We start from the raw sequence: 25,220 nt of genomic DNA on the forward strand, positions 1-25,220 counted from the left end.
TTTGTATTTACTGGTGTTATGTTGGTCTAATTTAAAATAAAATTTATTTTGTTATCTGAATCATTTAAGTGTGACAAACAAATAGGCAAAAGTCTAAGAAACCAGTGAGGGGGCAAATGCTTTTCACACACACACACACACACACACACACACACACACACACACACACACACACACACACACACACACACACACACACACACACACACACACACACACACATCTATAAAGTGATAATCCACTGGAGCTCCTTTTGATAAATGTGAGTGGAGATTTTCTACATAAAGCCAACAGTTTTTAGTAGCTTTTTTACCCATAAGGACGGCATTTTGTATTTGCCTGCATTATCTTTCTCTATGCCTTGTCCAAGATGATTATTGAAGAGCTAAAACATCACTGAAGTGGGGGGACAAAAAACTCACAAAATATGATTTAGACTCCAAAAGAGATTCATAAACCAGAAAAAAACAAAAGAGCTTTAGTAAAAAGTTAGTCATAATGAATATGTGGATAAGGAAATGAAAAACACGACGTACAAAGACTGGTGCTTTAAGCATAAAGGGTATTAGAAATGAAATTATCCACTATCAGATTAATTTGTGGTTGAATCGACATCCCAGAGTGATTGTGTACTCCATCATCCTTTGTAAAGTAAAAATAGAAACTTTTTGTAGTTAAAGATTGTTGTCAGACCACAGACTTGTTTATGGGCTAGTTAATGATGCAGCAGACTTAAATGTGTTATCTGCTTAATGAATTTTTAACAAGAAGGACGAATGAAGGCGTAGTTATGCTGAAAAATCGGAATATTTTACTTTCTAATAGCAGATGACACCAAGATTCAGAGAACCACAATGTGTGCACTTTGTAAAGCAGAATTCATTACCTCATGGAAACCAAAACATGAGAGGTTTGTGTAGTTTCTGAGCCAAACTGATGACAAGAGAGAGAGAAAATTTCTTCATATAAGGTTACCAAAGAGGAAGTGAAATGGCCATGATGCAGCGTGTGGTTACTCTGAAGGGAAATGTCAGGAAAGTGAGAGCTTGTTTCCTCAGAAAGTGGCATGGGTCAATACAATAAACAACCTCTTTACACTAGCAGAGGGAAAGCTTTCGATTACAGCTGGAGACACTTAGAGTATTCTTCCAGTGTAATGCTGTTTACCAATGCTGCACCAATACGCTCGACATGATGTGAAGGTGGGTGACGACATGGGATATAAGAGGGACCTATTCTGTTATTAAAGGGCTGCCTTAGCATTACCATCCCAGCGCGAGAAGCATGCAGATTACAAAAAAAGCGTTCACCAGTGATATTTTCAGTAAAGGGAGTGGTTGCTGATGCCGCTGAGCTCATAACACTGTTATCTGCTCAGGAAATGTTCTCTATGTTCTATATGGACAAAGATATAGACTTGGATGTCACTCCCATCCAAGTGACATTTTTTTCAAGGAAAGCCATGCATACTTCAAAAACACAATGTGTTGCCTCTAATACGACAGCATGGTTTCTTAGTGGGAGGGTCCATGTGCCGAACTGGCCTGAAAACAAAGAAGACCCAGGACTGTTGAGCAGCTAGAATCTTATATTAGACAAGAAAAGAAAAACATTTCTCTCCCAAGAGTCAAGCAGCTGGTATCCTCAGTTCCCAGATGTTTATAGGCTGTCATTAAAACGATGGTAAACATAGCCCTGCCCCACTTTTTTCGAGACATGCTGCTGCCATCAAACTCAATATGCAATAAAATAAATATTTTACTTAAAATGGCAAATTTTCTCAGTTTAAAGTTTTGATGTTTTCTATATTCTATTGTGAGTAAAATGCGGGTTTATGAGACTTGAGAGCCATTAGATTTTATTTTAAATTTACATTTCACAGCATCTTAACTTTTTCTAAAGCCCACCAACAAAAATAATCTTGTGTTTGTGAGAAATATCTCTGGCATCATTCTTTGTCTGTTTTTTATTGTGATAACTGATTTCTAGAGAGATTTTTTTGTGCGTTTTGTGATTAGCAAAAAGGAAAACTATGTCTGTAATTTCCTTGTAAAACCTTGTGTTGTTTAGAAAATTCAAACAGTCAAAGACTGCAATCCTTGGTTAGAAATGCCCTCCATGCCATGAATGAATTGAGTTGCAGTCCAGAAGGATCCAGATTATTTTATGGTATGGTAATGAAGTGCTTCGAGAAACTGGTCCGACGTCACATCATGTCCTGCTTGCCACCCAACCTCGACCCGCTCCAGTTCGCATACAGAGCTAACAGGTCAACTGAAGATGCCATTGCTACAACGCTCCACACCACCATCTCTCACCTGGAAGTGCAGGGCCGTTACACCAGGCTGCTCTTTGTTGACTTTAGCTCTGCTTTCAATACGATACTCCCGGACAGACTAATAGTTAAACTGCTGGAAATTGGACTTCCTTCTACCACCTGCCGCTGGATCAGAGACTTCCTCTCAGACCGTGTACAGAGAGTTAGAGTGGGGCCTCATCTTTCCTCAGCCCTCAGCCTTAACACCGGCTCTCCACAAGGCTGTGTACTGAGTCCCCTACTGTACACTCTGTACACACATGACTGTGTTAGTTCCCACCCAAACAACGCAGTCATCAAGTTTGCAGATGATACCACCGTGGTGGGGCTCATCTCAGGGGGAGATGAGACGGCGTACAGAGCTGAAGTTCAGAGGCTGTCAGATTGGTGTGTAGATAACAACCTGGACCTCAATACCAACAAGACAAAAGAACTGGTAGTTGATTTCAGAAGGAGGAAGTCTGAGCTGCAGCCTGTCAGCATCAACAGGGAGTGTGTGGAAAGGGTCTCCAGTTTCAAGTTTCTGGGTGTGCACATAGACACAGACCTCCAATGGAGCTCTAACACCTCTGCGGTTTTAAAGAAGGCCCAACAGCGTCTCCACTTTCTGAGAATCCTCAAAAAAATGGACCTGAAGAAGGAGCTGCTGACCGTCTTCTACCGCTGCTCCATTGAAAGTGTGCTGACATATTGCATCGGTGTGTGGTTCTCCAGCTGCACCACAGCACAGAGAAAGGCACTCCAGAGGGTCATCAATATGGCCCAAAAAAATCATTGGACATCCTCTTCCCTCCCTGAAGGACCTGTACAGCATTCGCTGTCTCAAGAGGGCACGCAGCATCCTACGGGACAGTACACACCCAGGACACCGGGTGTTTAAGCTGCTGCCATCTGGCAGGAGGTTCAGGCTGCTGAGGTCCCGAACAAATAGACTCAAGGACAGCTTTTACAACAGGGCAATAGCCCTGATCAATGCAAATAGCTGACCTGACTGGCTACCTACCTGGACTTTTTTTGGGGGGGTTAACAACGGTAAAAACAGTAATAATAATAATATTTATATTTATTACAAGGTGCAATAATAATTAATGTGCAATAATAACAGTGTGCAATACAAATACACTTATTATTCTTTTTTATTACTAAGTTATTATACTGTGTTGTGTTCTTTGTGTTGCGTTGTGATGTGTCGTATCGTGTCGTGTTGTGTTACATGTAGTGCCGACGTAGGACAGCTTTCCAATTTCATTGTACTATGACTGTGCAATGACAATAAAGAGCTATCTTATCTTATCTATCTTATCTTATTAAGAACAATCAAAACAAGGCATTTGAGGTTTTTTTTATATTTCAGTATATGTATTTGTGAGGATATGAAAAAATGTTTAATTTTGCCCCAATTTGTAATAGTAAAGAATTGTTCTGAAAAGCACACAGTCCCAAAATTCTGCACCTGGAGTGATACAAAAAGTCTTAAAAGCTCAGCCAGCCCAGTATAATAATTGTGGTGGAAATAAATCAATCGGTGAATAAAGAAATAGATACAACAAAACATCCTCAGTGGAGACAATAAGATTAAATCTTGTTGTAGTACAAATTGTAATAGTGCTCCTCACAAACAAGGAATTTAGACTGTGTGAACTGTGGCAATGTGCTCAAGTTGCTCAGAGCTAAAATGAATGAAGTCCACATCTACAGTTTAAAAAAGTCTCACCGTGTGTCCAAACTGACCCTGAATACAGCACATAACATAGTTTTTAATGTTGCCCTCAGGACATGCTCATTTTAACTAATCTTTTTAAAACTCACCTTTCTTCAGTGTTCACGCAGAGGTTAGCAAATCCAGAAATCACTGGCTGGATGACATTTGACACATCAAACAAAAGGTTATGTGACACACTTGAAACAAAGAGCATGACTCACATTTAGTCCTTTACTCTTTCTCTGACAGATCTGCACTAATGAATGAGTGTGATGCTGCATCCAGAATAGCCGAAAGGAAAACTGATGTCACTCTCCTGACATACTGTGGCCACAACCTCAACAACAGACTGTTGTCTGATGTATTTCTCCCTGCTCTCGGGGTGCTGCTCACCCATGTGATGTGCAGCAGAGAGGATAAACTCATAGCTCTCATTTTTATGGCTTCAGGGTTCTTTTGGGGGGGAAAGACAATAGATTAAAAGTCTACAAATACAGAAATGTACGCACAGGGGTCAGTTTTAGAGGAAAACGGTCCATTTAACATATCTTTAGGTGAAAATCTGTAATCGTTCTCTGCTTAGATGCCACCAAATTACAGAAGTGGAACCAGTGATGGAAACACAGCTACAGAGGAGGAAGCAGATGTGTCTGAGCAATCCAATAAGAATAACAGAAGGTAGACCTACAAGCACCTGAGCACGGGAAAACACACACACGCACACACACACGCAGGAGCTGAAAGAAATACAACTGAGTGTCCCAAAAAAAAGAGAATTCATCAGTGAGATATCCTCTGCGGGCTGGAAAATGTCGCAGTGGGTAAACAGTGGTTTCAAGATCTATAGACAATCTAGATAATGGAAGATAAAACAGATCAGGTTCTGTATGCATAGGAAACATTATATCAGTGCGCGCGCGCACGCACACACACTGCACTTCAAAGAGCAATGCACTGATTTACATTAATTTCCCGATGACTAAGGCTGCTCTATAATCAAAGTCTTGCCCCCTTAAATTTAACGACTGGCGTTATGGGGGACTATTCTTTTGTCTCTACAGTGCGACCTTGTAGACAGATTTATGTCTCCGCAACACGAATAATACAAGCAAACGCACACATATACGCACACATATACTAAATATATTAAAGTAGATTTTCGATCACCTTCGAAAAGTGGCTTTGATAGTCATAAAGAGAGATGTGCCAAAATATTCTCCCCAGCCTCTTACCAAACCGCTCCCGTCTATCACACACAAATATCAGAGATAAACAAAGACATACAAACGTGTATATGTGCATGTATGTGTGTGGACGGCAAAACAGATCCAGCTGTGATCGGCTCCGGGACTGCAGCACATCTACTACAGACCGATTCCGGGGAGACTGAGATGTGAAATCTCTCCTCTATAAATAGGGACGATCGGAGCCGGGTGCGGGGGCGCGCCTCGCAGTCCTTGTGTCGGTCAACGGTGAGGTCTATTTTTAGAAACAGGCGCTGCTTACCTCACGTGCAACCGGAGACCGGGTTTGCAGGTTGCGCAATATTGGCCCGCGTTTGCGCGTGCGTTGAAATTATTCATGAGTGCCATTCATTAAAAAGACTTCACTTTTCATTGAAGAGTTCGACGATCGTCACAGCAACTTTTAAACAGATCAAAGAGGAGAGAAGGATGAGCCCGGCAGCACGCGCGCGCGCGCACACACACACACACACACACACACACACACACACACACACACACACACACACACAGTTAAATGGTTATAATAACGTATAAAAACAGTCCTGAAGACATGTGTGAATCAATGGCTTGTGGGGGTTCTTGCAGCAGTCTGTGAGCAATAGGATCGTCAGTCTTATTACAAAACAATCAATTTCTACATAATAACTTCCCCATGTTGCTTGTCTGTGTTTATTGTGTTATGGTGTGTTGATACCTGTGCATTCCTGTATTATCCTTTTGTGTTGCACATTTCGATGTTTTTTTTTCCTCGCTACCTAGCCTGACCTGTCTCCCCAATGTGATGTTTGTATTGTATGTACGGTCGGCAAGGTCTGTCATCTCGGTTGTGGGCAAAAGACCTGCAACTGACAAATAAAGGCTATCTCATCTCTCTCATCTCATCTCATAATAGGATCAGGGAGTACCCCACACAGACACATAGGATAACAGAAAGACTTCGCTTCCGTGGATGTCCTATATTGAAAAGATGGTGGGAAAAACGCCAAAGCTCGCCTCTAAACAAACAAAATGAAATATTTGTAGCAAAGCCACGAAAACATGCGATACATCCACATCTAACAGACTAATTAAATCGGTGCTGTCAACAGATTTTGCTCAGTTTTATGCGGCGACGGCCGCTTCAGATGCTCGGAAAACATTTCTGTGCAACAGGAGACGGAGACGGTGTGCGGCAGCCTGGCTCTGCCTTTGCCTTGTCTCGATCTCACATTTTTCCGATGCCGAAAGCAAATGTGGTCAAAAACGAAGTGCACCCATCAAGCACCTGCCGTGTTTGCCCACAGGTCCGGGGCAAACAGGTATCGGCGGGTATAGCCCATCTCAGGTGCCAGACATATAAACACAGAGACCTCTTTTCGTATTCAACCCAGTCTTCCCATCCCCCCCCCCCCTCCTCCCTGCACCCCCTCCTTTTCCTCCCCCTCCAATACACCGGAGTCCGGTGACTCCGTTTACGTTTTACGCTTGCTCCGCCCCATACTCGGTTTTGTCCAAATCGGGCTTTTTGCGTCGCCGGAGCTCCCGATTTCAGCCCTACGTCATCACCGAGTAGAGGGAAGAGCTGACGTCGAGGAAGAGTCACCGAGAGGAGAGGGCACGGAAGAGGGAGGGGGAGAGTTTCACCAAAGCTAACACAGATATGAGACATATCTATCCCCCCCATGGCCCCCTCCTTTTTTCTCCACCCTCCTCCCTCCGTTTTACGTCGGTGTTGGTGCGTTGGGAGCCCCCCTGCTCCGACGGAGTCCCAAGCTATATAAGTGACCGGCGAGCAGAGTCCCTCAACCAGATTTACGGGTTCCGGACTTCTGTGCAAGAGACGGCTACTATAGCCGCCGATTATCCTGCACTCCGAAAGGAGGGACAGACATCCAGCAGCACGGCCAGCACCCGAGCTGGACGCTGCGGCGGAGCTACAGCTGACAAGGACTGGACGGGAGAAGGTTTTAAACCTTGCTCTGGAAAAGAAAACAGCTGAGATGAAAGTCCGATCACACACCTGAGAGCTTTTCCACTTTTGCCAACTGTCTCTTAAGAGATCTCGGAGACAGGGATCCGCCGAGGCACGACCTCAAACAGCAACACTCCGCTCACAAACTCTCCAACTTATATCAGGAGGAATTTCGATATTTCACCGCCGCAAAGCAGCCACAATGTACCGCTCAACCAAGGGAGCATCCAAGGCTCGACGGGACCAGATCAACGCCGAGATCCGGAACCTGAAGGACTTGTTGCCCATATCTGATGCAGATAAAGCGCGTCTTTCGTACCTGCACATCATGTCACTGGCCTGCATGTACACCAGAAAATCTGTCTACTTCACTCAAGGTAAGAATGATGGTTTCAAAAATACATTTATCTATATACATAAAATAGACCTGTTGATGAATCTCATGTTCTGCTGCATAGACTGACTGCATCTCTCACAGTGGCGGAATCAACAAGTGTTTCGGTGGTATCGAGGAGCTTTTGTGTTTATATAAATGGGATTTGGAGGGTAAACTGTGAATCCGTGACTCACTGATTTAACGTAAATAATCGTAACTAAGGTTGATAACAGCGTTTAAACGGCACTTTGTCGCTGTCCGTGGTGCTGAAATGCCTCAGCATCCTGAGTGCTGCCGCGGCGCTCTCCGTGGTGCTGAAACACGCTGCGGCATCTGCGTTTACTATGCGGAGATCAGTCACATTGTGTTCTTTCTTTCTTATTAGCTACATTAACAAATATCATCCCCTGTTTTTTTTTTTCTTCCCTCCCTTCCCATCTTCCCCTTTTCTCCAGAAGCAGGAGCTGGTGTCAGTCTCGAGGAGGGCGCGGGGTTTCTGTCTTTTCACGAACTGTCGGAGTTGATGCAGGCGCTGCCGGGTTTTTTGATGCTGCTGACCGGAGAAGGGAAGTTTCTGTACCTGTCAGAGAGCGTCTCCGAGCACCTCGGACACTCCATGGTGAGTCTACACACGGTCAGTGCCTTAGCAGTTCAGCAATCCCGAGTTTGGGATTCGTAACTAACGTGGCTGTGTGGGTTTCTTTCTCAGGTGGATCTTGTGGCACAGGGAGACAGTGTGTATGATATCATCGACGCCTCAGACCACTTTATCATGAGGACAAATCTGTCAGCGACTACATCACTCGAGACCGGTAAGATAAATGTTTAATCTTTTTTCCCCCTCTACCTAACACAGACTGACAACCAAACGTGATGCTTAATAAAGCTCTCATTTCCCCTTCAGACCGTCTCTTCCGTTGTCGCTTCAACACCTCCAAGTCCGTGCGGAGGCAGAGTGCCGGAAACAAACTGGTTCTGATCCGAGCTCGCTGCCTTTCTCCCCCCTCTACTTCTCCTGCCGCCGGGTCTTACTGGACCTCCAACCCTGTCTGGGTGTGTTTCTGCTCTCCTCTGGAGCCACACCCGACCCGTTCCAGCCCCGGGGCAGAGAGGGAATCGACCTCCACTCCTCCCCTGGCCGATTCCAATTTATTCCTGGCCTGTTTCCACTCCCAGCATGGCCGGGACATGAGGCTGCAGACAGCTCAGGACAGGTGAGTTCCCACAAAATAGCATTCCGTCTCCCACCTGTTGCTTTAATGTGAACTGGAATATGTTTATGAGATAAAGTGGTGAAACATTATCCCGCTAACACATCGCCACCCACTCTCTCCGCCTGCAGTGTGAGCGCCTATCTTGGCTTTGATGTGACAGCTTTAAGCTCCCGCTCCTGGTACAGCCTCCTCCACCCACAGGATCTGTCACATGCCTCTGCTCAGCACCGTAGCCTATGTAAGTGTACTCTTCACACATACTTACCAGTTACAACCAAACATGCCCACACACTTACACACTTTTGGCACGCTGTGGCACATCCACACACTGAAAAACACTATGATGATTAATAGGATTACAAACTAACGCCAACTTGTGCTGCCACTCTTTTTCAACAGTGAGGGAAGGAGGAGAGGGCAGAGCTGAAATGGTGGTGCGCGTGCAGGCTCAGGACCAGTCATGGGTTTGGCTCTACATGGTTCTTCAACTGCAGCCTGGTGAAATCCCCATCAGCAGCAACAACTACATCATCAGGTATTTACTAAACCAAACCAAACACCACTCATCAATTTTGAGATCAAAAAAGTTGGTAAATGTAATCAAATCCCGCCAACCTAACTCCTCAGGTCTCCTCTGTTTTCCTTTTATCTCTCAGTGACTCTGAAGCTTGGTCAGTGCGCCAACAGCTCAGCTCAGAGCAGACACAGCTGACCCTGGTCCTGAGTGCTGGGACGTCTCAGCAGGAGAGCCTGAGTCTCCAGTCACCAGAAACACTTTCCAGCCCAGACCAGGTGTTCACTCCTGGCAGCAGCGGCCTGTCCGGCCAGTCCTTTGACTTCAGCACTGCTGGCTGCAGTGTGGGCTCCTCTGATGAACCAGGGAGCTCTGCTGCCGAGGCCATGCAGCTGGAGGGTGACCCTCGCTCCAGTATCTCCTCGCTGGAGGAGGAAAGCTTCTTTCAGCAGCATCCCACCGAAACCCCATCAGCTGCTTCCTCCCCCACTCCAGTCACTGTTGAAACAGTAGCAGACTTAGACTTTTTAACCCAGAACATTCTCCTGCCACCTTCCTTCCAGCTCGACCCTCCACTGCCAGTTCTCCCCCTGCCTCTCCCCCCTGTGCCCACCTCACAAGCTCAGCAGACAAAAGAGTTTGTGTGCACACCCCCCTACACCCCCCAGGTGGGTGGGGCTAGCTTTCCTTTTGGCGAACCCCTCTTCAGCTTCGACCCCACAGGCACCACTACTCCTCCGCCCTCCGCTACGACTGCCACTGCCACCACCTCCTTGGCCCCCTCGGCATCCTCCACAGCCCCGCCAACTACTGCCTCCAGCCCTGCTCCTCCCACCACCCTCTCTACCAAACTTCCTCTTGCACTACCTACCCCATCTACTGAACTCCTCTTCCCCATCGAGCCCTGCAGTGTCTCCCTGTATGAGAAATTGCCCCCAACACCTGACAGCCCCGGAGATGGGGACTGCACAGTGATGACCCTTCCTGAGGTACGGGGTCCATTGTATGTAGATGTACCACTGGGGCCCCTCCAGTGCCCCCCCGAAGGCCTCCTGACTCCCGAGGCATCACCTGGTAAACAGCCTTGCCTCTCCTTTTTCTCCCTTGAGAGGGAGAAGGAAAGGGCGGAAATATCCCTTCTAGCTCAACACATCAGCTCCCTGGCAGAGGGATTCTACCTGGATCCACTCTTGTCAAAACTGTCTCCTCCCTCTGTATCACCATCCTCCTCCCCTCCCTCCCCCTTCCTGTCTCCAGCCATTGAAACTGCTGATTCAGTCCACATGCTGAAAGAGTTTTATCCCATCAAAGCGTGGAGAGGTCTGGACATCCCCATCTTCCTCGACGATGATGATTCTCTGTTTGAAGAGAGCATCCTAGAAGCCCTCCTCCAAGATGAATTTGCTCCTTCCCAGTCACCTGGCCTCTCTTCCCCCTTGACCTCCCCTATGCCCAATCCCTCGAGCCCAACATCTCCTCAAACCCCAGTATGTTGGCGCCAACCCTCCCAGTTTGAGGGAGTGGGCCACGTCTGTAGCGTCCAATCGGCGCAATGTAACTCCATGGCTGGGTGCGGGGCGACTGTGGCTGCTGAGGCCGGGGTGAAGGCGGAAGGGGAGGGGCTAGCGGAGGAAGCAATGGAGATCGAGGTGGTGTCATCTCCTGTGTCCTCTTGCTCCTCCATCCCAGCTTCCCCTCCCCTTATCCTCACTGCCTCCCCCAGCCCCAACACCTCCACGCCCATCGCCTCGCCCACGCCCGCCGTGTCTTGCACTCAGTCCCTCCTGGAGGAACTGGCCGTCCTGGAACCCATGTTTGGGGCAGGTGCCTCGATCGCCCCTGGCTTAGGGCAACAACCTGAGTTGTATCAACTCCAATGTCATCCATCGCCACAGTGCTTCCACAAAGGTAAGAAGCTTTCCCTCTCTTTTGCTCTCTTTTGTAAAATCTCAGATTTGTTTAATAAGACAAAACACAAATGAAAATGCCCCACTGATTGTGTCTTTCTCTCTTTTCTCTTTTCTGTCTTTCAGATGGGAGTGGAAGTGTTCCTCCGTTCTAAAATAAGTCTGTGACTTACTTCATTAAGTATGGCATATTGTCATATTTTGTGGAGATCCTTTTACTGAAAAGTAAAAAATATTTAAGTGTATAAATATACATAATGTATATACAACTTAAGGACTTTAACTCCTACATGTCTCCGAAGAACAAAGATTGGCTTTATATTTTTGTTCAGTCATTTATCTGTATACTACAACAAAACTGGTGCGATTTTCAACATGATGGTGCAAAACTACGTGGACCCATAACTGACTGGGTTCTGAGTCCACGTGGTGTCTCAAGCTTCTCTGTTACATGAGCTTCAGATATGATCAGGCAGAGACACTTCTCTGAAGCGCTGTTTAACTTCCAGATGCGCATTTGTATTCACTCGTAGTGAAAAATCTGATGGAACAAAAAATGAAAAAAACAAACAAACCCCAGAACAACACATTTCTTGTTATTTCAAAGGACAGATGATCTATAGCACTTTTGCCTGACATGCAGCAACGCAAACCCAAACCTCAAACGTATTGAAAGTCAAATGTTTACAATTTCTTTAAATCCTTTAGGATGAACACTGTCAGTTCACCAAAAACAAGAAAGCTTTCTTGTCTGAAATCTTCTTTCCAGTCTTCAAACCTGGAAGACAGCTGTTCCTCACAACCTTCAAGGTGATAACAAATCTCCAACCATATTCAACAAAACCTGAGATACTTTGAGCTTTGAGTTTGCGACTTCAGACCTTTAACATTTCATATTTATCTCTCCATCTAAAATCTTGTGTATCAATGTGATGTGCAAACAAGAAAAAAAAAAAGGAAAAAAAAAAAGAAAACATGTGAGGAGATCCTGGCATGTGAAGATCTCAGTATTGTTGCCGGTGTCCCATTGCTTTATGAGATGCAACACCAAACAAGAGATTGTCTGGAAGTTTGCTGGGGCTCTGATCATGCCACAAATCCACTGCTACTTTGTACTGTACATTAGACTCTGAATGTGGGCTCTTCAGGTCCTTCCTGGCCTGATGGCAGTTGGCTGGATATTCTTGCAGCATCAATATTTGAAATGCTGGCAGCTTATAGCGGCTCCTGTGTGCCTGAAATGGCCCTGACCTGCTGAACTCTGCACTCTTTATCATGTCCATTCAACATGGACAGTTGCATCGTTGCTCCACTGGAGCGCGGTGCAGTGAGGCACAATTGACTATGTGAATGAGCGATTCTTCTTTTTTGAGAGGGGTTAGAATACAAAAGTTTTGTTTTAAAAAATAAAAATACGGACGGGGTGCTATTTCTATTCAGTTACCAAGCGACACGGGTTGAGAATGGTACAATTCCCATGGTGTCGACATGCTCACGTAGAGTTGTCTACGGTCAAGTAAAGGATTGATTCCTACGTTCTAGCTATTAAAGGCTAAGTTACTATACATGTGTAAAATTATATAATTGTATGTGTGATATTTGAAAACAAAAACAAAAAAGATGTTAATGCATATGCATTATATCTGTGGATGTAGGCATATGTTCTTTTCAGAAAGGTTGTACACATTTGTACATTTGTATGAAACAGTTATTGGTCTGTACATATAAGAAAAAGATTTTTATTGCATAAGATGGAATATATTCTAAACATCTTACTTACTGCAGAATGGACATTGTGGACCAGTGTTCTATTGTGATGCTTATAAGTGTATTTGGTTGTCATACAAATGCATTTATAATAAAGTGCACTTAATGCTGCTGATGCACTTGTGTCGTCATAGTCAAGCCCCCCTGTTCCTCCCTCAGCCACATCATCATCATCATCACCATCATCATCCCACCATCCCTGCCTCTTCTCCTCCCTCCCCCCTTTCGCTCTCCTCCATTTCTTCCCCTGGAGCGAGTTTCGCTCAGCAACAGCACTGACGCACACACATGACGAGACAGAATGAGACACTATCTGACTCACACTGACGCACACACTTGGCATCGAGGTTTTTGCATGCACGCTGGCACACACGGTTGGCCTCCCACTTATGATGATGCACACGCACACACACATAATAGTAGGCATATGACCCCCCCGCCACCCCTCTTTATAAATCACAGTAGCCCACATTCACTGATGTACCTGCAACTCTGTCAGCGCTTGGCGTGGTGTAAGACTCCATATATAGGCATTCCTGCTCAAGTGCTCTGACTGAAACAGCCTCCCATCTATTCTCAGCCTCTATTCTGAAGGATCAGAGAGGGGAGGGCTGGAGAGAGAGGGGAGACAAAGAAGGAGTGAGCGGAGGCTAAAATTAGAGGTACAGTACGGAGGGATATGGGACAAACTGTCACACAGTGGAAAAAATGGACATAACCAGATATGACAAAACTGAAAAATAACAAACATGCAAACATCCATTTGCTGCTTTCTTTAAATCATAATACATATGTGATTATTTATGTAAGTGAATATAGATGGATGGATATTCATCTTTTTTTCCCTTTCAGGTCTCACTATCAGTGCCACGAAGCAGAAAAAAATAAGCCTTTAATGTACACGTTGAAGCACAGGCTTAAACATCCACCCTTTCTCTGCAAGTGAACATTTTGTTCCACTAGTACCTGCTGCAGTGTTGCTGATGGAGGTGAGTGGAGGGAGTACAGCAAAGCTAACTGCTGCTATCTCCTGGCAAAGACAAGCACTGCAACAAGAGGAGCATGCTGTGTAGTACAGTATACGCTGTGGATGAAGCCATGCGAGAAAAGAGCTAATGAGGAGAGAACTGTTTTATATTTCAAGCTAAATTAACCAAATCAAATTCCAGGTGCAACTAACATCCAATCTCCACTGTTTAACCTGGAGTATAGACACAGCTAATGTGAAACTGGATGATAAGGGTGGTCTCATTATTGCATTATCACAGATTAAAGAGTATACTTGGATACCAATATCTTTGTGATATACACTGATGAGCCACAACATTAAAAACTCGTTATTATTATCGCGTTGAGCAAAGAGAGATGTCACCTGGGGGCGTCTGTGGTGTTTGGGACTGCCAGCAATAGGCTGTTGTGGGTTGGAGGGTGGGGCCTCCACCGATCAGCCTAGTTCATCATATATTAGATTGGGGGCCGACCTGGGAAGTTAGGAATCTAGATCCACATTATCTCCACCGCTTCTTGGTGGAGATATTTTCAGAGTCACCATAGCAGAGCAGAGGGAGGTCTCAGCCTCAGTGGAGGGCTTTTTGGAGAAATGTGGTTATTTGTTAAAATAATATCAATATTAATCCCAGAACCCAATTAGAACCATTCAGCATTGCATGATATGGAGTTGCTCTAATTATTATCACCTCATCAGTGATCAGTGTGTGCAAAATTCACGTATAAAAAAAAAAAAAAAACATAAACAAGCAATTACTCCTCTTCTAGCAACAGCCAATGATTGCAACTGTTGATAATTTCTGCAAGTAACCATTATGTTTATTTCTACCTGAGAATATACCTAGTAATTCGTTTAATTATGTTATTTTTTTGCTTTTGATCACACAGTATGGTGCAGACCACCATCAAAAAACATGAAATAATGACATATAAAAAAAAAACAATTGCTAGTCTCCAAATACAGCTACAGTGTACCCCTGTGGTCATATAGGTTCAGGAACAATACTCAGGTAGGCTGTTAGTGCTAACGCCACTCAGTATTAAGGGGTCCAAAGTGAGGCAAGAAAATATCCTCCGCACGATTACACCACCAGCAGCCAGAACCGTTGATGTGAGGGAGGACGGCAGGATGATGCAAGGCTTTCATTCTGTCTTTGCCAAATTCTGATCCCACCATCTGAACGTGACAGCAGACTCATCAGATCAGGCAACGTGCTTTTCAGTCTTCTTTTGTCCAAGTTTTGGTGAGGCCATCCAAATTGTAGTGGCGCCCGGGGTGGTCTTCTGCTGCTGAGGCCCATCTGCTTCACGGTTCAGCATGTCGTGCATTCTAAGAGGCTACATACCTTGGTTGTAGTGAGCAGTTATTTAAGTTTCTGTCCCCTTCTTATCAGTTAGAAGCAGTCTGACCTCTGGCATCATGGAGGCATTTTCAACCAGAGAACTGCTGCTCACTTAATATTTTCAGTTTTCAGACCACACTCTGTAAACCATAGGTGTCAAACTCTGGCCCGTGGGCCAAATTTGGCCCGCAGCCTAATTACATTTGGCCCGCGAAGCCATACCAAATTATTATTAGAGCTGGCCTACTGGTATTATACAGCTAATATATATTGTTTAGTATTAAGCTTTGCTTGTTCCATATTCAGTTTTTCAGCAAAACTTGTTTGAGTCCATAAGAAGAGATTCATTCTTATATCTGGAGGAAGATTTTTTTTTCAATAAATATTAAGGTTAGCCCACGACCTTGTTCCAGTTTTGAATTTTGGCCCACTGTGTATTTGAGTTTGACACCCCTGCTGTAAACCCTAGACTCTAGGGTCTAGAGATTCCTGAGAGTTATGCTAGTTTATCTTGATTTGATAGAGTAAAAATGAGGATAAAGTAAAGTAATAATTTAGGGTTTTAAAACATCATAAATAAGCAAAAAAAAAAAAAAATCAAAGTAAAAGGTCATAACTTTAAATTGCTTGTTATGCTCCATGAGCAGTTCAACAACACAGTAGTCGACAAATAAGCACAGATAAACGAAAGTATTCCTCATATTTTACGAGCTGAATAATTATAATTTTTGCTCAAATTATTTGACTGACAGTTACACCTAACGAGCTGTGTCAGCACTGGCAGACCAAACACATTTAAACAAAGTTTAAGGAGTTAAAAGTCATTAATTTGAACAACAGAAGTTTGAAGAATGATAAGATTCGTCTGAAAGTCAATAATTCTCTCACTGCCCGAGGTCCCTGTGATTTGTGCAATAATTAATGTGCTGAACCCCTCAGATCCCTGATAGATAGAAAAACATTTGAAATGCGCAGGAAACCATATGCACAACCTGTCAAATACCCAAACTGCCTCCAGAAGTGTTAATAATAGATAATAACATCAAAGAGACTGAATATACAAATCCTTCCATGACAAAGAAATTACATTTTCATTAGATGAGCTGGAAGGAAATTAATCACGTGGGCTCGTAAATATTTTGAAAATCTAACTGGGTGTTGTTGCTGAAATGTAAGCGATGTAAACGCTTAGATGAAGCTGTATGCCATTAAAGGGAAGTCTTAATATCAGAAAGACAAGGAAAGGGTGTCGTGTAACACGTTGTGTTTATTAAGTTCAGACACACAAACATTAACAGTGTTTTTGCATGAATGTATAAAATGAATATAAAGAGAAATGCAGGGATGTTACAGGACTTCATTTCTTCTTGCCCGCTAAAGCTTCGGCGGCAGCGGCTGCTGCTGCCGCAGCGTCCGCTTTCAACTTCTCCTCTCGCTGCTCCAGGAAGACTTTGTACTCATCAGCTGATAGACTGGAGAGGAGGACGAGGAAGAGAGAGAGAGAGAGAGAGAAAAGGAAGATCGGAGATGAGGACAGAGATACACCCTTCTTTTTTAAACTTGACAGGAGAAATCCTTCAGCTATCTGCAACATTAACTCCAAACCCCTTTTTGTTTTCAGTCCCCTGAATGAAAGAACACCAACTTCTCTCGGGGCTCACCACAATGCAGCAGTGTTCAGCAACCCATCCAGGGAAAATTTCATTGTACAAAAAGGCAGAGATACCAATTTCTTCACTGACAGTACTCCCAATAAATCAAAATGCACTGCAGCCACGAGACAAGTTAGATTCTAAGCAAGGGGGAGAAACTGATTCTGAGAAAAATACAGCACTATTAGCTGAAGTAGAAATGGAAGCGGCAGAAGCAGATGATAGAGCCTGAATACTAAACTACGTTATAAAAAAAAATATACATGAAATGCTGTGCACGTCATAAATGATAAAGATCTTGAAGGATAGGACGAAACGCAAAGCGAACAGGTTTGTGTCGCTTCGTCTAAAAGCAATCCAAAGCAACACGTACAAACTCATAACATCCCATTTTTTCTCTGATTTGGCACTATATACTACTTCACTATAAACGACACGCCGTGCTTCGGCATGCTGCGTTTGCAGTCAGTATATGGAAAAATAAACACGTTTAGCAGTTTTATTCTAACAGAAACCTCTGCAGCCTTGGAATCAAACTTTCATCCCACACAGGAAACAAATCACTTCTCTCCAAAGGTCTACTAGTTATTTTGTGTTTTCAGGCTTGTTTGCGGAACTTTTTAATGACCGTCCACACTTCTCTTTTTTTCCCCCCGCAGCTGTGGGCAGCTCCTCCGCCGTCTCTGCGAACTACATTGTGGGTGAGCCCATTAAGAGCACATTGGAAAATCAAGGGTTTCTGGTATGCATACTAACTTTGAGCATATTTTGCTTTCATAGTGTAATCATAATACACACTCAGAACCCAATTTGCAAGTTAACCCTTTAACACCTGGAGCAAAAACCAAGCGTTTTAACATGTTTCTCTTTGTACTGTAAACTACTAATGCAATTTGTTTTCCTTAAGCGGTGAATTTGTAATTAGAATTTAAACAGAAAACAAAATGTAATTGATTTAACTATCACACCAGATTGTGCCTCTTTTTTTTTTTTCACTCAAACATTTGGGTTTCACATTTTTCACTATGGAAACACCTTTGCGCTTAAAAATGAACTGCTACCGCCCTAACCATGTAGTTTACAGCAAGAAAATTCACACTGTCTTTTAACATCGACTCTTTACTTCCATGAGGAAGAAGACAGCTTGGGCGGCACAACCCAATAACTGGTTGTGCCGCCCTTGGTAGCAAGAACTGCCATCAAGTGTTAGTGATGTCCTACAATGGGTCACTCTTCTTTCTGGAATTGTTTTAATTCAGCCACACTGTAGCGTCGTTGGGCACGGGCGGTGTGTTTAAGCTCATACTAAAGCAACTCAGTTGGATTTAAGTCCAGACTTTGGATAGGCCCTAAGTCATTTTATGTTATTGCCATCCAGAGGTGGACTTGCTGATAGTGTCCTGCTGTGTAACCGTGTAATGCCTGCACATTCTCCTTGAAGATTTTCTGCAGAATTCACATTTCTGGAATTTACAACAAGAATTCCAGGTCATGAAGCAGCAAAGAAGCCCCATACCATTACACTACGACCACCATGACTGTTGGTATGAAGTTCTTTTCGTGAACTCAGTTTTATGCCAAAGTTCAACTTTTGGGAAAAGTCGTTGGGATCATGCTCTTTGGCAACGATGAGCCTTTGTGCTCTTTTTTGGTCAGCAGTGGTTTTCTCCTTGGAACTCTCCCATGGAAGTCAAGTCTCTTCCTTATTGTTGAATCATGAACTCTGACCTTAGCGGAGGCAATTTGGGACAGCAGTTCTTTAGATGTTGTTCTGGGTTCTTTTGTGATCTCCTGGAGTAATTTTGGTAGGTCACTGCTCCTGTGAAGGTTCATAACTGTTCCGGGGTTTTTTCATTTGTGGATAATGGATCTCACACCGTGGTTCACTGGAGTATCAAGACGTTAGAAATGACTTTGTACCCCTTTCCAGACTGACAGGTGTCAACGACTTTGCTTGAGTTTCTTTAAATTGTGACATGATGCATTTCTTTTTGAGATTTTTTAGCCTCCTTCACTTTGTCAGACAGGTTCTATTTAAGTGGTTTCTTTATTAAAAAGATCTGGTAGTGATCAGACCTGAGTGTGGCAGGTGAAAGTGAACCCAGCTTTCTAAAAAAAATAATAAAATTGGTTAATCACAATTAACTAATGAGTTAGCAAAGAAGAAAGAAGTTTTTTTTTTTTCACAGCAGGTTTAGATTTAGCAATCATCATTTAAAAAATGCATTTACTCAGGTTATCTTTGTCTGATATTAAAATTAGTTTGATGATCTGAAATATGTATTTGGGACAGATATGCAAAAACCTAAGAAACCAGAAAGGGGGCAAATACTTTTTCATCGTAGCAGCAGCCAAATCACGTCAGTCACAAACATTCAGACTAAAAGATCATAGTTCAGCACTGAATGCCAGGTGTGATGTGATACACTGGTTGTAGATATTGTATAACAGTGTTAAGTTCAAGTTCAGTGCACGATTTATAGTTTTTAACATTTTAGTATATTAGCAGGCTGTTTCTGCACATTTCTTTTCTAATTTGTCTTAATGAAGCCTAATTGTGCACTGTGCAGCTGCATTAGCTCGATACTCATTATTAAAGGACCAGGGGCTTTTACAGGTCGTGCAAAGACTCACGTCGTACTGCAAGGTCTCAGGTGTTGGGTTTCAGTATGTCTAATAGCCAATCAAAAGCACTCCAAAAACAACCCTACGTTGGCTGTTTGGAGCCACTGCAAACAATGTCCACAATGTCTGCTGTCTCTGTGTGTCTGACAGAGTCAGTCTGACATCCAGTGGCCACATTTACAGCATCCACAGACTCTATAAAATGATGTCCACCTTGACGTTACCCACTGGTGTTTGAACACTGGTTTTGAAGCCTTGAGCTGAGCACCTTTGTTTTTATGAATCCAGACGTCAAACGTGAGGGATGAATCTAACTGAGAACCCGAGGAAACCGCACACTCATCCAGCAGCAACCTGTCAATCACCAGGTAAGCAAGCGGCAGAGCACATTTCGCTTCATCGTCTGTTTTCCTCCACAAGGGGACTTTAAATTTACATGGAGCATTAAATAAAAATTCAAACTCTTGATTAAAACGATAAATTTCTTGCATTAAAGTACTAAGCTATAAAATCAAGTTTGGAGTATCCTGCGAGTGCACAGTTATTTTTTTAATCATCTCATAAACACAATTTTAACAAAATCAGAACCTCTCTCTGGGTTTATATCTTTAGCTGCATCTTTTCACAAATGTTGGGATGCAAACATGTGCGAACGTTGTCTTGTCTTAATGTAACTGCATATAATGTTGGACTTCATGTGTTCTGGGTGTTAGAAGGCAAACAAGCAGCTTAGAAGGAACTTTTTGTTCTCTGGGTTTTTGGAAAACAAAAAACAAACTGTATTAAGCCGTTAGGATTATGTTTAAAGTCTGCAAAAGTTACCGCTGATAGTGTTATGATGTGGAGTCTGAACCATGGAGGCTTCCATTAGTGACCTCTGTCCACATCTACTGCCAGCACTGAGCGCTGCTTCTGTTGTTTGAATCTCAGGAGTATGATGAGTGGCGGTCGACTGAGAGGACTGATGAATATCTACCGTGATAAGTGAACGGATGCCGAGGCCACTTTGTTAGAGTCTGACAACGTGGCGACAAGAATGCACTTCAAATTGGAAGGAAAACAGTTTCATTGGGTCTTTGATTGTGTTATTGTAGCAACTTGGTTTGTCTTACAAGACAGCATGATGTTGCTGAAATCCTGCTTAACTGCACATTTCTGCATTTCTCTATACCCCCATATGTTACAATGTTTGACTGGCTGTTGGACTGTCGTGTTGGCTGCTGTTGTCTTTTATAACGTGGATGCTAACACCCCCCCCCCCCAAAAAAAAACCAACCCCATCCTAATAAGCAATAGGGTTATTTTCTCATAGTCTGCTATGTAATCTAAATTAGTTTCTCCAAACAGATGAATCATCCCCTTCTGGTCATTAGAAAGACTGAAGGTTGAGCACGAGTTTAGCTCACTGGGTGAGTAGGCGACCACATGCCTCTTGGCTGTATTACAGCAGCCGGGTTTGAGTCCAGCCCTCGACCCTTGGCTGCGTGTATCCCCTGCTCTTTCTCCCACCTTCCTTTTTGATCTTCACTATCCAATAAAGGCAAAACTCACAAACACACAACTGTCAGCCAACTGTTTTGGGAAAAGGCAATGTTCTTTATTCATAAGTTAATGTGAGCTACAGATTGATTTAGTGCAGGGTGACGCACAGGTTGTATTACTCTGAAACAAAACCCAGCTTTCCATCTTTTCCATCTGTGTCCTCACAGTGTGACCAATGTCGCCTCACTGAGGGGGTCCTCGCACATCTTCCTTGGTTCTGCCTGACGTTATGCGAGTATTGAATAGAAATTTTCCAGTGTTTGTCATCCGCCTTGTCCAAAGACATTAAACCCAACAACATACTGGAAATTTCTGGATGCTCTGCAGAAACCTTTTAACTTTCATATCCAGATCGCTCTGCATCTGTGAATGCTGGTTGCCAATAAACTGATTCTTTTCTTCTCCACCCACCTTTGCACACTGGAGATGTTATTTGTTATACAAATAGAAGAATTACCTGTGTGTAAACCAAATACTCGGGGTAGATTTAATAGGATGTGGGGGCCTGTTCTTGATATATTACCTCTCACAAGCAATGAGCTTTACTTATTTCTCAGCCCAACAGTGTACGGAGTCCTTTTTATATATTTTGGTTATTTTCTGTTTTCATAATGTCAATACTCCGTATGTATTACCATCTGGCAAACTCTTGTTTGTTCACTGTTCTGTGCCTGTTTACGGCAAAAATAAATAAATAAATAAATGAAATGAAATAAGGATATCAGTCTGATCCTGTCTGAAAAACCTAGATTCGGTGTTGTTGAAAAACTGCTGATCTTTTTAATTCCCTTCTACATTATCCTGCGTTCAGTTTGCCGTGCATCAGTGGGTTTGCACTGGATCCTAACAGGAGGATGCATGCATTACTCCCCATGCATTTCACCCCACTACGTCAACAGCTTTTCTTCATCTGTTTTCAGAAGTTTTTCACCTCACAGCAAACTGTGGGCAGTTGAATTCCCAGAACTGAAAAGCTCGGATGAAGACTTAAATTCCCCTGCCTGCTTTTCTCCATCTGGTACTCTCACTCTTGTTCAGCCTAACACTTGTTGGGATTCTTTCATTACACTGAAACATTTGATTTGTGCTTCCCGATAGCTCAATAAAATGAGATTAGAAGTACACCAAGTACAGAATCGGGACTTACTCGTTGACAACCTTAATGCCCAGGGAGCGAGCTGAGCCGATGATGCTTTTCACAACCGTCTCAAGGCAGGCATTCCTCATTTTGAAGCACTCGTCCTGAGCTTTCACCTGTGCGATTTCATACACTGCTCTGACAGACACCATCCCCGCCGTCTCGTGACCTTGACACACACACAAAACAGAGGGCGAAGCATAAATAAAACAATATAAAATTCACTACATGTATCAAGAAAGGTTGAAGGAGGGCAAAGCGAGTTGGAAATCTGTGTGCACAGGTGAGTGCGTCGGCGTTGCAGGAGTCAGCTGAAGGTAGCTTGAAGCATAAAACGTAAAAATCCATAATTCTCTTTCCCTAACACACCATGTTTGCCACTTCCCACCTCTGCCGCAGCGTTTCCCCATATGTCATGAATTTAACATCAATCGCAGCAAAGCTCAAATCCGAGTCCATGAAGAGACATGTGTCCAGACAGGATGCGCTCAGCAGGTGAAAACTTTAGTAAGAGCAGATACATAACTGAGGCAAGACCTCTCACCCGTCTTTCCAGCTCCTTTTGCAATTCCTGCCGCTTGTTTGAGGAAGTAAGACACCGTGGGCTGGCCGATCGTCAGGTCATACGTTCTGTCAGGCTGAGAGTGAAGAAGAGAGACAAAGGAATCAATATTAACACCTATGAAACCCTTGAGAGTGTGAATACATGAGATTTTGCAGAATGTATAAATATTATTGTAACCAAGATTTTAACATCCTGATTTTGACCCTATTCCCGGTATTGCTTTGTGCTTTAGGACAGCCAAAGTACATGGCACAGTGTTTAACAGAGATCCTAATTATTATTTCCCCCAAATTAACACCAGTGTGTTTGCATCCCCCTGGAAGAAATAAAAATACTGGCACCAAAATCCTATGTCACCCCATTCTTGAGTTATCACATTCACAAACACTGAGATTCAAACTCGTCCAAGATTTTTAGTAGATACAGCTACAGTATCAATTTGAAGCTCCTACATCACCTTGTTTTTGAATTATCACATTCACAAACTTGGATGTTGGCAGGGTGATGACATTAAAACACAGTACAGCCTTTAACAAGCCTAAATTCATGAAACAACTTCATGCAGCAAGAGAACTTTAATCATGATATGCACAGCCAAAGCCCCCAGGCTCTGCCAAAAAGAGATTAAAGCTGCCCAGGACATCACTAACACGCGTCTACTGAGCATCACCGAGGTCAGCAGAGACATTATGAGCGAAATGGCACTTAAACAATCATTAATAGAAAGAGAGTTCTCTCCCAATCCAGAAAACAGCTGAGCAAATTGGGTTGTTTCAATGGCACATGTCTACAATGGAGGGTCATGACAGTTTCTGCTGTGACGTGTCAGGTACTTCATTGGTCAATTTATTAGGTACACTTTGCTAGTACCCGGTGGACCCGTTTAGCCTTCAGAACTGCATTCATTCAGAATTTTGGTCCATATTGACATGATGTGAATCTTCTATTCCATGCCATGGTAACTGTGGAGGCCATTTGAGTACAGTGTTCATGACACCAGTTTGAGATTATTTGAATTTTGTGGCATGATGGGTTATCCTGCTGGAAGCAGCCATCAGAAGACTGGTGCACTGGTCATTAAGGGATGGACAGATGGTCAGAAACAATATTTAGGCAGGCTGTGCTGTTTGTTAGTAATGGACCTAAAGTGGGGTATGGAAATATCACCCCAAACGTCTACAAGGTAGGACAGATCCACAATTTCACGTTGTTTGCACCAGCTTCTGACGCTTACATCTGAATGTTAAAGCAGAAATCGAGACTCGTCACATCACGGGCAACATTTTTTCTTCAATTCTCCAATTTTGGTGAGTCTTTGTGAACTGGAGTTTGTTTCCTGTTCTTAGCTGACAGGAGTGCCACCCAGTGAGGTCTGCTCATCTGCTTCGAGGTTCCACTTCTTGTGCATTCAGAGATGCTCTGCTGCATACCTTGGTTGAAATGATTGATTATTTGAGTTGATGTTGCCTTCCTACCAACTAGAAGCAGCCTCTCCATTTTACTCTTGACTTCTAGCATCAACAAGGCATTTTTACCCAGACTGCTGCTTCTCACTGGGTATTTTCTCTTTTCAGACCATTATCTGTAAACCCTACAGACAGCAGTGCGAAAATCCCAGCAGAACGGCAGTTTGTAAAACACTCACACAGCCTGTCTGGCAACAGCAACCATGCCACACAGAAAGTCACATAATTCTCCTCTCCCCTCTATGTGCCTAAAGCACTGACTCGCTGCTCCCTGACTGACTGATTAGATATTTATGTTAACGAGCAATTGAAAAGGTCTACCTGATAAAGTGGCCGGTGATTGTGACCTGACATCATCATTGTGAGGAGCAAGAAACTGGTTAAAAAAATGTATCTTCATGCACTGGACTGAATATTTTCATGCAGAATAATAAGGGAAGTTTTTGAAACGGCCTCCTGGGTTTTTCAAACATCACCGGCTAATTATTTTTTCAGAAAACGACTGTGAACCGAATGCGTGCTAATGCATGAGGAGCACAAATTAAATCTAATTGCAGCAGCTGAGCTAACATTCACAGCAGCTCGTCGAGTTCGAAAACTCTTTCCGACTCATTTTGAAATTAGATTTTGAGGTAAGATGTCAGAAGCAGCTCTACCTTCCAGCGTGATTCTTTAAAGTCTGCTCTGAAGCCGTCACCACGCATCACGAGAGCAACTCTGGCGGAGAATTACGACATTCGTCTAATTGGTTTGAACGAACAAACAGATTAACCTTCTTAACTCAGATAATTGAACATGGCGGATAATCTTCAAACACAGTCTTGAGTCATTTGGTTTCCCTGTACTGCTGAGTTTGCTAAAAGTCTTAACGCAGCAATATAAAAAC

General features: G+C 43.5%; 2 protein-coding genes across 5 annotated transcripts in view; one reads left to right on the forward strand and one right to left on the reverse strand.

Annotated features, from left to right (window-relative positions):
- The first annotated feature begins 7,032 nt into the window (after positions 1 to 7,032).
- On the forward strand, positions 7,033 to 13,110 carry npas4a (neuronal PAS domain protein 4a). Of its 2 annotated transcripts, none has more exons than XM_084949520.1 (8): positions 7,033 to 7,594; positions 8,049 to 8,212; positions 8,303 to 8,405; positions 8,498 to 8,807; positions 8,936 to 9,045; positions 9,207 to 9,342; positions 9,464 to 11,229; positions 11,355 to 13,110. In XM_084949520.1, exons 1-8 carry the CDS (start codon positions 7,420 to 7,422, stop codon positions 11,381 to 11,383), a joined length of 2,793 nt encoding a protein of 930 aa, XP_084805646.1. In that variant the 5' UTR covers positions 7,033 to 7,419; the 3' UTR covers positions 11,384 to 13,110. The 2 variants fall into 2 exon arrangements, with proteins under 2 accessions (XP_084805646.1, XP_084805655.1); XM_084949529.1 differs by having other exon boundaries at positions 8,052 to 8,212.
- Positions 13,111 to 16,595: 3,485 nt separating this feature from the next.
- The window catches only part of mrpl11 (mitochondrial ribosomal protein L11), a 61,355-nt gene continuing 52,730 nt past the window's right edge, over positions 16,596 to 25,220 (reverse strand). For all 3 annotated transcript variants that reach the window (XM_084949588.1, XM_084949579.1, XM_084949594.1), the window contains 3 exons: positions 22,848 to 22,941; positions 22,313 to 22,472; positions 16,596 to 16,818 (listed from right to left, as the gene is read on the reverse strand). In XM_084949588.1, the coding sequence (XP_084805714.1) occupies positions 16,704 to 16,818; positions 22,313 to 22,472; positions 22,848 to 22,941 (369 nt within the window). In that variant the 3' untranslated portion in view covers positions 16,596 to 16,703. The remainder of the gene's footprint in view (positions 16,819 to 22,312; positions 22,473 to 22,847; positions 22,942 to 25,220) is intronic.

This window comes from Perissodus microlepis, chromosome 2 (assembly GCF_051167445.1).
Source record: "Perissodus microlepis isolate ML-2025 ecotype Zambia chromosome 2, ASM5116744v1, whole genome shotgun sequence".
Lineage (NCBI taxonomy): Eukaryota > Metazoa > Chordata > Actinopteri > Cichliformes > Cichlidae > Perissodus > Perissodus microlepis.

Bases quoted from the DNA above. Each gene is read 5' to 3' on its own strand.
- npas4a (XM_084949520.1), top strand. From the start codon at position 7,420: ATGTACCGCTCAACCAAGGGAGCATCCAAGGCTCGACGGGACCAGATC. The intron at 8,213-8,302 runs GTGAGTCTACAC...TTTCTTTCTCAG, and splicing joins AGCACCTCGGACACTCCATG to GTGGATCTTGTGGCACAGGG. The intron at 9,046-9,206 runs GTAAGTGTACTC...CTTTTTCAACAG, and splicing joins TGCTCAGCACCGTAGCCTAT to TGAGGGAAGGAGGAGAGGGC.